Source organism: Pyrus communis, chromosome 17 (genome assembly GCF_041283825.1).
Source record: "Pyrus communis isolate YQ-2024b chromosome 17, ASM4128382v1, whole genome shotgun sequence".
NCBI classification, from domain to species: domain Eukaryota; kingdom Viridiplantae; phylum Streptophyta; class Magnoliopsida; order Rosales; family Rosaceae; genus Pyrus; species Pyrus communis.
In genome coordinates this window covers 13928847-13942221 of record NC_142581.1, presented here as the reverse complement: position 1 = coordinate 13942221, position 13375 = coordinate 13928847, and the positions used below count along the sequence as shown (strand labels likewise).

The 13375-nt window shown below is 40.0% G+C and overlaps 1 protein-coding gene across 1 annotated transcript; it reads left to right on the top strand.

The window, feature by feature from the left end:
- The first annotated feature begins 7058 nt into the window (after nt 1-7058).
- LOC148689503 (uncharacterized) lies at nt 7059-8543 on the top strand. The gene is made up of 2 exons (XM_088689709.1): nt 7059-7315; nt 7397-8543. Exon 2 carries the CDS (start codon nt 7405-7407, stop codon nt 8461-8463), a length of 1059 nt encoding a protein of 352 aa, XP_088545835.1. The 5' UTR covers nt 7059-7315; nt 7397-7404; the 3' UTR covers nt 8464-8543.
- Nucleotides 8544-13375: the final 4832 nt, after the last annotated feature.

The following is a 13375-nucleotide window of genomic DNA, read 5'->3' as shown; positions in this document are numbered from 1 at the left end:
TAAACTTTCAATGTCATTTTAATATGTAGTGTGTTTTCATTTGAAAATTAATAAAAGTAAGCCTTTTTAGTAGAACATCTTATGACACACCTCGACCGAAATCAAGGCGTGTTGGTCGTCACGTGAGGGTGACGTAACCATGTGCACAGTGCGGAAGCTAAGAATAACAATAAAAGTATGAACAAATAAAAAACCAAACTACACATAGAGTAATTAACATACTCGTGCAAGCGTAAGTGTGGAAAATAATATTCAGAGCACAGAAAACCTAGTGCAGTCCAAAGGAACAAACACCAACTAAACACACCCAGAGGTGGTCCTACACTGGTGATAATCTGTCAGATGTGCCGTGAATCCCTCGAGAGCCACCAAAAGAGCAATCCAAACTAGAACCCAGAGGGGTGCAAAACATAAAGTGTGAGTGGGCAAAAACAAAGCTTTTCAAAATCATTTCGTTATCAAAGTTCTAACCCCTCGCCATAAAGCCTGTATAGTTCCCAAAAAAATAGAATATACTCGTATATAGAAAACATGCTCAGAAAATATGCCATCTCGAATGCCTCCACATAAAAGGTAAGTAACTCAGGTAATGTCAATCAATACAATGTAATCTGTCAGCCGGAGTCACCTAACGTGACCTGTATGGCTGAATCTATAGCTCAAATCTCCATCTCACTAACTATACCTGCACACGAGTCGGAACCACCTAAAGTGGTCTGTACAACAGGACTGGGTGTAAATAATTATGCTCAAGTGCTATGATCATGTGAAGACTGGGCGAATAATCATGGGTCACTTACGAGTCGGAACCACCTATAGTGGTCTATACGACAGGACTGTGCACCTAACTTGGATCCAAGATGAGCGTGTGGTGCGGGAGGTGAACATCACATGAAAGACTATGCCCTACTCTGAGCGGGAGCACTAACATCGAAGGTGCAGGTTATGAGCTCTCTACGTATCTCACATCACTACTAATCACAAACATAAACCATAACTTACCTAGCACTTACCTGTATGTCCGCAACACTAAACGTACATATATGCAACTACTAATGCATAAATAAATAGGCAAATGCAATGCATGGCATTTAAAACATATAAACATTTCATTTCATTTTCTGGGAAAATCACAAGTATATAGGTATATACGGAAAACCAATAGCCCACTCATTGGTATGTAGAAGGGTCATAACCCCCTTGCCTCGAGTGACTACACTCATCCTCGGGATAGGTCTCACCTATATGTGAAACAACTATAAAAACGTTAATTTAAAGCACATAACCCTTTCCTCGAGTGACTACACTCATCCTCGGGATAGGTCTCACCTATATGTGAAACAACTATAAAAACGTTAATTTAAAGCACATAACCAAAACTAGGTAATAACTTCTCATACAATGCTCAAATGGGGTTTATGAATACACCAACGTGATCTACTCAACCTCACGAACATCCCCATATTTTTAAAATAATTTTTCGACGTCACACGCGCCCCCACACGCCGGCCAAGGCATGGCCACACGGGCCGTCAACGCCCAAGCACGTGCCTGGCACACTGACGGCGCCATTTAACGCCGTCAGGAATATTCCGTTAAAACAAACAGATTTCGTTAAAGTTAACCTAACGCCGTTAGGAATATTCCGTCCAAGCTAACGGAATATTCCGTCGTCTTCTTCGGCCAACCTCCAGCACCGTCGCCGTCGCCGGAAAACTGGAAAATTTTCTAATCTTTGTTTCTCACTCGTTTTCAACCAAATTTCATGAAATTTGCACCAAAATGAAGCTTACAACACATAGAACAAAACCTTACCACTTTCAAGCCCTGAAATTCATAGAATCTCGCCGGAGAAACTTCGAAAAATCCGGCCAACCTGCAACTCACGATCCCGACGTCCAAAACCTTCAAACGAACCATCCCGAGCTTCCTAAGGACCTCACCAAGCTTCCTACAAGCTTCAAATTCCCTGAAACGCATTCATGTGTGCATGAACAGTGACCGAATCGGGGATTTCAAGTTCGACATGAAATCGTAGGATTCCTTACCTGAAATGGGTATGGTTGAACTCGTATGAACCTCACGAACACAAAGGTATGGTTTTCTACTTCGATCCATAACGTTTTCGAGTGCTTTGATCCTTGTCTGCACATAAGAAGAAGAAGAGAAAGAGAGAGACTCGGGACAGGGCAGAAGATGAGGATGAGTGTGTGGGTGTGTGTGTGGGGTCCAAATGTAGCCAACCAAACCCCAAAACAACCACACAATGAAACATAACCACTAGGGGCAAAACCGTCATTTCACACTTACGGTACGAATAATCCGGGACGTGTTGTGACATCTTATATCATTTTATGTCTTAAACATTAAACATACAAATAAAATGGAGGAGAATCTTTAGAATAAAAATATGCAAAGAAAAAGAATTAAAAAAATAATAAAAGGAGAGTATAAGTGTATTTGCAAGTGAGGGGAGAGTGGCAAAATTTGGCTCATATGGATGAGAAAAACTTGTGTGAGGCTTGACTTACTACTAGATTTTACTGAATGGCACTACAGTCCATTCAAAACTCGCCACGTGACAAATCTTAAATATAATAATTTATTATTTATTTTACATTTAAAATTCTCATAATTATTTTTTCTACTAATTAAATTACACCACATTTTTTTTTTTTCTTCTCCTCTTTCTCCTTCTTTTTTTCCCAAAAGCACGAAATCTGGTTAGCCACACATGCTTTCATTTCATATTTTTTGAAAATTGTATTTTTGTTTTCATGAAATAATTGGCGCCCACTTCATCGTACTTCATGTGTGCTGAATTGTTTTTTTGGATTGTTTGTTCGCGTCGGTCTAGTTGAATTGATATTTGTTGAAAAACTCTTTTCACAGAAATTCTGAAGTACTGAATTTGATATTGTGATTTTGGAGCAATGACCATTATCCCTTTGAGCTAAGGATATTCAAAATGTTCTGTCTTTGAAGGGTGATGCATAGGTGTTGTCAAAGAGGTTGTACATGATATTTATCAAGATGCTTGATGAAAGAATACTGAGCTTAGATTGTTTTGAGATGAAAGAAGTAAATTCGGCAGTAACCTATCAATTGAAAAAATATCAAAGATTAGACTAACATTAATAATAGACTCATAATAAAGAATGAAAAAGAAAATGTTGTGTATATGTGGGTTATTCACATTAACATATTAACCCTAATATTAGCCTAACATATTAACCCTAACATCAGACTAAGATATTAACGAACAACAAAAAATCAAATACTAGACCAGTATATTAACCCTAATATGCCTATATATATATGGGTTATTCTTCTTCATGTCTAATTCACATTATCAGCTATTTTATAATAACAACAACAAAAAACTTACAAATTCTTGATAAAAGTGGAGAAGGTCTTAGGGTGCAGAATTTTCTTTGAAGAAAAGCAAGAGTAAAAATTGGGAGAGAAAAAAGTGGGAGAGAGGAGGAAGTGAAGATCCGGCAAAACATATACTGAAAGAAATATTCGGGAAGAAAAAAAAAAGGGGAAAATAAGTAAATATGAACTATTAAATTGATCTCATGGTGCATATTAAATAGTAGAAAAAATATTTATGAGAATCTTAAATAAAAAAGAATTATAAATGATTATATTTAATACTTGTCGTATGGCGAATTTTGAATGGATTTGTAATGTCATTTAGCTAAGTCTAGTGGCAAGTCAAGCCCCACACAAGTTTTTCTCCACATGGATAGCTACTTTCTTGTGGGACCCACTACTTTGGGCTAGATGTAGCTCAGTTTTTTACTACCCAATAAAGGAAGTTGATAGCTCAAACGGTGGATCTAACCCCATTTTCCTCCTCATTGAGCTTCAAATTTAGTAACTTCATAGAGAATAAAGCCTCCATTGGCGATGCTTTAAAAGGGGGCTAGATTTGGCCATCCTAGTGCCCCTTTGGTCAAATAATGACATGGTGGGTGACACACCCCGACCGAGATCAAGGCGTGCTGGCCGTCACACGAAGGTGACGTAACCATGTGCACGTGCGGAAGCTAATAAAATAGTAATATAAAGAGTACGAATAATTAAAAAAACTAGCATACAAAGTACTAAAAACATGTGTTAGCGTAAGTGAGACGCTAAGTTCAGAGCATTAAGTCTACAGCAGTCCAAAGAAAATGATTCGACAATATTACACCCGAAGGTGACCCTACGCTGGTGAGTGTTTGTCAGAAATGCCGGGAAAGCCCTCTAGGAAACCACCGAAACTGCTAAGCAAAGCTTTTCGAAAACCATTTAGTAAAATACATTCTAACCCCTCGCCGTAAAACCGGTATACTTCCTAGAAAATAAACATATATACGTATGTGTATAGATATGCCAATCATGCTCAAGAATATGCCATGTCAAAATCTCATAACGAAATGCAAGTGCTCAGGTATAAATCATATCAATAACATATAGTCTGGCAGCCGGAGTCACCTAACGTGACCTGTACGGCTGCATATAGAGCTCAAATCTCAAACTCAATAACTAAACCTGCCCACGAGTCGGAACCACCTAAAGTGGTCTGTATGACAGGCCTGGGTGTAATACATATATACGCTCTAGTGCTACGATCACGTGAAGGCTGTGCGAATAATCGCGGGTCACCTACGAGTCGGAACCACCTAAAGTGGTCTGTACGACAGGACTGTGCACCTAACTTGGATCCAAGCTGAGCGTGTGGTGCGGGAGGTGAACATCACGTGAAGGACTGTGCCCTACTCTGGGCGGGAGCACTAACACCGGGGGTGCAGGTTATGAGCTCTCTAAGCATCTCAAACCACTACTGAATGTAAATATGGATAACACTTACCTGGCACTTACCTGTGCGTCCACAACACCCAATATGCATATGTATATATATATGCAACTACTAACGTAACCAACGATGCATGAATAACGATAATGTAATGCATGGCATATAACTGATAACCATTTAATCAATTTCTGGGACATATATAGTATATAGGTATATACGGAAAACCTGCCTCGAGTGACCACGCTCGTCCTCGGGATACGTATCACATATATGCGAAACAACTATAAAAACGTTAATTTTAAAGCACATAACCAACTTCTCGTAATAACTTCTCATACATTGCTCAAATTGGACAAATGAATATACCAACGTGCTCTACACAACCTCAGGATCACACCCAAATTTTTAGAAAAAATTTCCACCGCCGCACGCGCCCCCACGCGCCGGCCACGCGCAGGCACGTGCCTGGCACGCTGACGGCGTCAACTGACGCCGTAAGGAATATTCCGTCAGTTTTGACAGATTCCGTTAACGGCGTCAGGAATATTCCGTCAGACTTGACGGAATATTCCGTCTCCTTCCCTGGCGAACCTCCGGTGCCGTCGCCGGCGCCGGAAAATCGCAAAACCTGCAACCTTTGATTTCTCTCTCATTTTTCAACCAATTTTCGTGATTTTTGCACCAAAATGAAGCCTAAGACTAGGAGAACACAACCAAAGAACTTTTAAGGGCTAAAAATCATAGATTCTCACCTGCACACACAAACCAACTCCGGCCAACTTCGAATACAGTGATCTCGTCGTCCAAATTCTTCAAACGAACTACTCTGAGACTCCCTGGGACCTCACCAAGCTACCTACCAGCTTCAAAATCCCTAAAACGTGATAAATTACGTTTGCATGAATAGTACTCAAAACGGACATCGTCGTATCGACGTGAAAACGACAGAGTTCTCACCTGAAAATGGTACGACTGGACTCCCACGAGCTTCACGATCTCGAATGTGGCTTTGGTTCCTCGATCTGCAAAGATTTGATGCGATTTGGGGGGTGTGTCTGTACGTTCGAAGGAAGAAGAAGGAATGAGAGCACGGGAGAGAGACAGGGAAAGGGACATGGGATCTGGGAGAGTGACAGTGTGTGTGTGTGGCCCAGCACATGCCAACACCACACTAAACAACCAATAAACGTAAAAGAAACTAACTAGGGGCAAAGTAGTCATTTCACACGTGAGTTTTCGATATTTTCGGGACGGGATGTCACAGTGGGCTCCATAGAATTATAGCTTAGATATCGGTTGGAGATGGATTTTTGAACAAATCAAACTATTTTTTTACTTTTGAATCTTTAGCCATCTCCATTGAAGATGGCCTTAGAGACTGAATTTCCAACTAAATTGGGCAGTGGCAAATATACTCATTGGAATACAAGTTCTAAGCAATTGACTGGAAGATTTGTCTTTTGTTTGGTAAAAGGCGATATTGTTGAAAAGTCTCATGGGCAATGAATGCCCACAGTTTCATTTGTGAAAGTCTTCTGCATGGGCAAAGTTTTCAATGCCCATGCAAAGTGAAAGAGATTGTATAGTCAGACGAAGTTTCATAAATTTCAAGATGCATTAACTGCATCAGTTTGGAGTTGCTCTATAAATAGAGCACTCCGCATGTTTTTAAGTTACAAGGAAAGAAAAGAATAAGTGAACGAGAGAAAAATATCAGTAACATCATCTATTTTCTCTGCTTTTATTTGTTATCTGCCTGTGCTATAGTTTTAGTGTGACATTTTACATCTACCTTGCACCTACCATTAAAAAGGTTATTCTCTCAAACTTTAACCCTTTTATAACACGTTATCAGCACGAGTCTCTAAATATAATTATTCTCTCATCTCTCTTCGCCGAACGAACGAAAGAAAGAAAAAAATGTTTCCTTTAAGGTTTTTACTGTTCATCTTCTTCCTCTGCCTCAACTGCGCCGTGTACCCTCATGACGAATTGTTTGCTCCATGCCTGCTCTTAGTTCTCCAACTAACGGTTACATAGATCTTTGATTACTTGTTTGGTGTAGAGATTGATTACTAACCCAGTATTTATTTATGTTAATTCTACTGCAATCCAAGATGGTGCGGTACAATCGCCCATCTTGAACTGCAAATTTATTCTTACTGCGATCCAAGACGGTGCGGTATCATCGCCTATCTTGGACTGCAGATTTAATTTTACTGCAATTTTTAGGTAGAGCGGTATAATCGCACACCCTACCCTGCATATTCGAATTTACCTGCTATTTAATTTCATTGCAATTTTATGTGGTGCAGTATAATCGCCCACGCTGCTCTGCATATTTAATTTTCCTGTTACTTGAGTGGTGCGGAATAATCGCCCATTCTATATTACATTATTTCAATGAGAATGGTGCGGTACGATCGCCCTTCTCATTCATCCTGAAAATCTCGAGCCAGAAGTTTCGAGTGCTTATCATTTTGGCCTGAAGATCAAAATGAAAAATTTGTAAGAACCAGAAGTTCTAACATCATATTCCTCCAGGAATACATATTATTGCAAGTTCTTACACATCTCATTTTCTTTCAGAAAAGAAAATGGCGAACTTGGCGAAGCTTGAATTTGCTGCCCTGGATATTACCGGGAAGAATTACCTGACCTGGGTACTGGATACCAAGATCCATCTGGAAGCAGGGAATCTTGGAGATACCATCAGGGAAAAGAGCAACTCATCCTCTCAAGATCGGGCAAAGGCTATGATTTTCATTCCCCACCATCTTGATGAGGCGCTAAAGAGCGAGTACTTAACGGTTGAAGATCCGTTAGCTCTCTGGAATGCCTTGACAAACAGATACAATCACCAGATAACAGTGATTCTTCTAAGGGCCCGCTATGAGTGGACTCATATGAGGATTCAAGACTTCAAGTCAGTGGCAGAATACAATTCTGCATTGTTCAGAACTACCTCTCAGATGAAGCTCTGTGGGGATATTATTACTGAGGAGCATATGCTGGAAAAGACTCTCAGCACATTTCATGCCTCCAACGTGCTCCTGCAGCAGCAGTATAGAGCGCGAGGCTACACTGAGTACAACCAGCTGATATCTATGCTCTTAGTAGCTGAACAGAATGATGAGCTCCTGATGAAAAACCATCATTCCCGACCTACTGGATCTGCACCGTTCCCAGAAGTGAATGATGCTTCCCTCGAAGTGAACGCCACATCCTCTGGTGGTGATAATCATAAACGAGGACGTGGCCACAAGCGAGGTCGATGGAATAGGAAAGGCAAGAACCATGGAGTTCAGTTTCACAACCAGGTTCCGAGGCATAATTCAGGCCCGAGCTTCAAAAATACGAATCGCCACAAAGGCAAAGCTCATTTGAACAATGCTCCTAGAAACTCTGAAGGAGCCTGCCATAGGTGTGGTGGTAATGGGCATTGGGCGCGTACTTGTCGTACCCCAAAACATCTAGTGGATCTGTATCAAGCCTCCCTCAAGGAGAAGGGTGTCGAGACCAACTTTCTCGACCAGGCTAGACCAATGGATATACCTGATCCAGTGTTTGACTTATCAGGGCAGTTGAACACAACTCATCTAGATGTTCCAGACTTTATTATGGAAAGGGGAAATGAAGTATACCGGTCCGATTGAATCATTAATGTACTTTTATTATGCTGAACTTGTAGTATTTTCAGATTCAATAAAAGTGGCATGTAAATTTCTTGTTATAACTTGCTTTTAACTCTGATTCTCTTACTCAGAGAGCATGGATAAAAATTGTGGTTATTCTCAGAACATGAGAAATGGCGGAGATATTTGTCTTGCAGACAGTGCAACCACACATACAATACTTCGTGATCGAAAGTATTTCTCAAGCTTAAGACTTACAAGAGTAGGGGTAACAACAATATCAGGACCTTCAGATGTAATTCAAGGTTCAGGGCAAGCCCAGATTATGTTACCAAATGGAACAATATTGTCCATACAGAATGCATTGTATGCTACTCGATCTACTCGAAATTTGTTGAGTTTCAAAGACATACGTCTAAATGGATACCACATTGAAACAAAAAGTGCAGAAAATGTGGATTATCTATGCATTACCTCCAATGATACCCAGAAGCGTATATTGGAGAAGTTGCGTGGTATGTCGAGTGGATTATATTATACATACATAAGGACAATTGAATCACATACTGTCATGAACCAGAAGTTCATTGATTCAAAAGTTTACATGCTTTGGCATGACCATCTGGGTCATCCAGGATCTACCATGATGCATAGGATCATTACCAACTCTAATGGACATCCATTAGTGAGCAGACACATTGCTGCCTCAAATGATAACCCTTGCAAAGCTTGTTCTCAAGGGAAGTTGGTAATTAGACCATCACAACTAAAGGTTGATGCTGAATCCCCATCATTTCTGCAAAGAATTCAAGGGGATATTTGTGGGCCTATTCAACCATCATGTGGAACATTTCGATATTTTATGGTTTTGGTTGCTACATCTACCCGATGGTCACATGTTTGTCTTTTGTCTACTCGGAATGTAGCCTTTGCGAGACTTCTTGCTCAAATAATTAAGTTACGAGCACAGTTCCCAGATTATCCCATTAAGTCAATCCGACTTGATAATGCTGGTGAATTTACGTCTTAAACCTTTGATGATTATTGCATGACATTGGGCATTGATGTTGAACACCCTGTTCCTCATGTCCATACTCAAAATGGTTTAGCAGAAGCATTGATCAAGCGGCTTCAGTTAATAGCTCGCACTCTGCTTATGAAAACCAAATTGCCAGTCTCTGCATGGGGACATGCCATCTTACAGGCTGCATCATTGGTTCGATTGAGACCTATAGCCAACCATCAATACTCTTCAGTACAACTCGTGTTTGGACATCAGCCAAACATTTCCCATTTACGAGTTTTTGGTTATGCTGTTTATGTGCCTATTGCACCGCCGCAACGCACTAAAATGGGACCTCAGCGTAGACTGGGAATTTACGTGGGTTTTGATTCACCATCTATCATTAGATATTTGGAACCCTTGACAGGTGATATGTTTACAGCTCGTTTTGCTGATTGTCACTTTGATGAGACAATTTTCCCGTCGTTAGGGGGAGAAAAGATTGTTCCAGAAGAACGGAAAGAGCTGACATAGGTTGTTCCCACCTTATCTCATTTTGATCCTCGTAGCATTCAATGTGAAAATGAAGTAAGAAGGATCGTTCATCTTCAAAGCATTGCCAATCAAATGCCAGATGCATTTAATGATGCTATGAAAGTGACAAAATCACATATACCAGCTACAAATGCACCTGCAAGAATTGATGTCCCTGTTGGACAAAATAAAGTGGCAGCAAATGATTCATCTGGTGCACGCCTGAAGCGTGGTAGACCCCAAGGTTCAAAAGATTCAGCTCCTCGAAAGAGAAAGTCGAGGGCACAACTGAATCCAAATGAAATCATTCAGGAAGAGAAAATGAATGATACATCCACAATTCATAATTCTGGACTTCCAGAAAAAGAAAATGTCCTTGATGAGACATTTGTCCCTTAAGAGACAGAAGTACATGAAAGCAAAGAAATCTCCATAAATTATGCATGTACAAATGAATTGTGGGATCGGAATGAAATAATCATCGATGATATGTTTGCATTTGCAGTAGCCACTGAAATCATCTTAAGTGATGATATTGAGCCCCGTTCTGTTGATGAATGCAAACAAAGACAGGATTGGCCTAAGTGGAAAGATGCAATCCAGGCAGAATTAAATTCCTTGGAAAAGCGGAATATTTTTGGACCAGTAGTCCAAACCCCGCCTAGTGTAAACCCCGTGGGTTACAAGTGGGTATTCACAAGGAAACGCAATGAGAAAAACGAGATCGCAAGATACAAAGCACGACTCGTTGCACAAGGTTTTTCTCAAAGACCTGGAATTGATTATGAGGAGACATACTCTCCTGTAATGGACGCAATTACGTTCCGTTACTTAATAAGTTTAGTGGTTTCAGAAAGACTTGACATGCGACTTATGGATGTCATCACTGCATATCTATATGAAGAATTAGATACTGACATCTATATGAAAGTCCCAGAAGGACTTAAGTTGCCTGAAACAAGTAATAAACCACGAGGTATGCTCTCGATCAAATTAAGGCGATCATTGTATGGTCTGAAGCAATCTGGACGAATGTGGTATAATCGTCTCAGTGAGTATTTGATCAAAGAAGGGTATATCAACAATGTTATTTGCCCTTGTGTGTTCATTAAGAAATCCAATTCTGGATTCGCTATAGTGGCAGTATATGTTGATGATATGAATCTAGTTGGGACTCCTGAAGAGCTCAATAAAACTGCTGAATATCTGAAAAGCGAATTTGAAATGAAAGACCTTGGAAAAACAAAATATTGTCTCGGCCTGCAGATCGAGCATTGTGCTAGTGGAATTTTGGTCCACCAATCAGCTTACATTGAAAATTTTTTGAAGCGATTTGGTATGGACAAGGCTTATCCACTAAGCACGCCAATGGTCGTTCGTTCTTTGGACATTAAGAAAGATCCATTTCGTCCAAAAGAAGATGATGAGTTGGTCCTTGGTCCAGAAGTACCATATCTGAGTGCAGTAGGTGCTTTGTTGTATTTAACACAATGTACTAGACCAGATATAGCTTTTTCAGTTAATTTGTTAGCAAGGTATAGCTCTACTCCAACAATTCACCATTGGAATGGTATCAAAGATGTATTGCGATACCTTCGTGGGACAACAGCCATGGGTCTCTTCTACTCAAAGAACTCCACAGATGACCAGGTCCTTGTTGGATATGCAGATGCTGGCTTCCTCTCTGATCCGCATAAAGCCCGCTCACAAAATGGATATGTGTTTAAGAATGGAGATACAGCAATCTCATGGCGCTCAACCAAGCAAACATTAGTTGCTACATCTTCAAATCATTCAGAAATACTTGTTTTACATGAAGCAAGTCGTGAATGTTCTTGGTTAAGATCAATGATCCATCATATCCGGAATTCATGTGGTCTAACTTCGAAGACAGACAATCCAACTGTCATCCATGAAGATAATGCAGCCTGTGTTGCCCAAATGAAGGAAGGATTCATCAAGGGCGATAAGACTAAACACATATCTCCAAAGTTTTTCAGTGCTCATGAGCTTCAGAAGGCTAAAGTTATTGAAGTCAGACAAATCCGTTCAAATGAAAATCTGGCAGACTTGTTCACCAAATCTCTACCAAAATGCACATTTCAGAAGTTAGTGCAAGGCATCGGATTACGTCGACTTACCAAACAGCTAAATTTGGAGAATGCGGAATCAGGGGGAGCATCCCTGATACATGCTTGTTGTACTCTTTTTCCTTCGATTAGGATTTTTCCCCCTGGGTTTTTCCTATCAAGGTTGTAACGAGGCAACATAAGCATACTTGACATTATATCAACGATCCAGGAAAAGTTGTACTCTTTTTCCTTCGCTATGGTTTTTTCCCACTGGGTTTTTTCAAGCAAGGTTTTAACGAGGCAACTCATGTTGATATGTGGGCATCCAAGGGGGAGTGTTGAAAAGTCTCATGGGCAATGAATGCCCACAGTTTCATTTGTGAAAGTCTTCTGCATGGGCAAAGTTTTCAATGCCCATGCAAAGTGAAAGAGATTGTATAGTCAGACGAAGTTTCATAAATTTCAAGATGCATTAACTGCATCAGTTTGGAGTTGCTCTATAAATAGAGCACTCCGCATGTTTTTAAGTTACAAGGAAAGAAAAGAAGAAGTGAACGAGAGAAAAATATCAGTAACATCATCTATTTTCTCTGCTTTTATTTGTTATCTGCCTGTGCTATAGTTTTAGTGTGGCATTTTACATCTACCTTGCACCTACCATTAAAAAGGTTATTCTCTCAAACTTTAACCCTTTTATAACAGATATGAGATTAACAAACATTTACCCTTGTCCTCACCCCCGATGTTGTGCGTTGGATATCCTCCTCTGCTATAGTCATTGGTCAATCTGGGCTCGTGGGGTGGTTTTGTTTAGGTGTGTACATTAAAGTCTAAACTCCCATTTGTTAGATTGCATGTATTAAATTCCAAGAGATTTTCCATGACTTGGGAAAAATGAAGGAGAGCTACGGTTTTTTATTATTGTATACACGGGCGTATACTACATATTAGGATCCATGACCATTGGATCTTTACTTGTTACATCACGGGCTGCGCATTTACTCTGTTATTTATTCGGTGTATATCATACATTAGATTGTAAGATAATTTTCCAAGTGTTTAGATAGATTGGTTGAAATTTTTAATGTACTTGCAGAGAGGTTATGACTGTGTATATTCATTCTTAGAAATAATATTGACATGAAAGGTTTCTATCACAAATGGTCCTTGAAATTGTCCCTCATCAAGATGATCCCTGAAATTAAAAATCAATTAATGTAGTCCCTGAAAATCGGTGTCACAAATCAATGTGGTCCTTCCGTCACAATTCTGCTAAAAATTCTGTTAAGTGCTGATGTAGCATATAAATGGGCCCCACAAGATT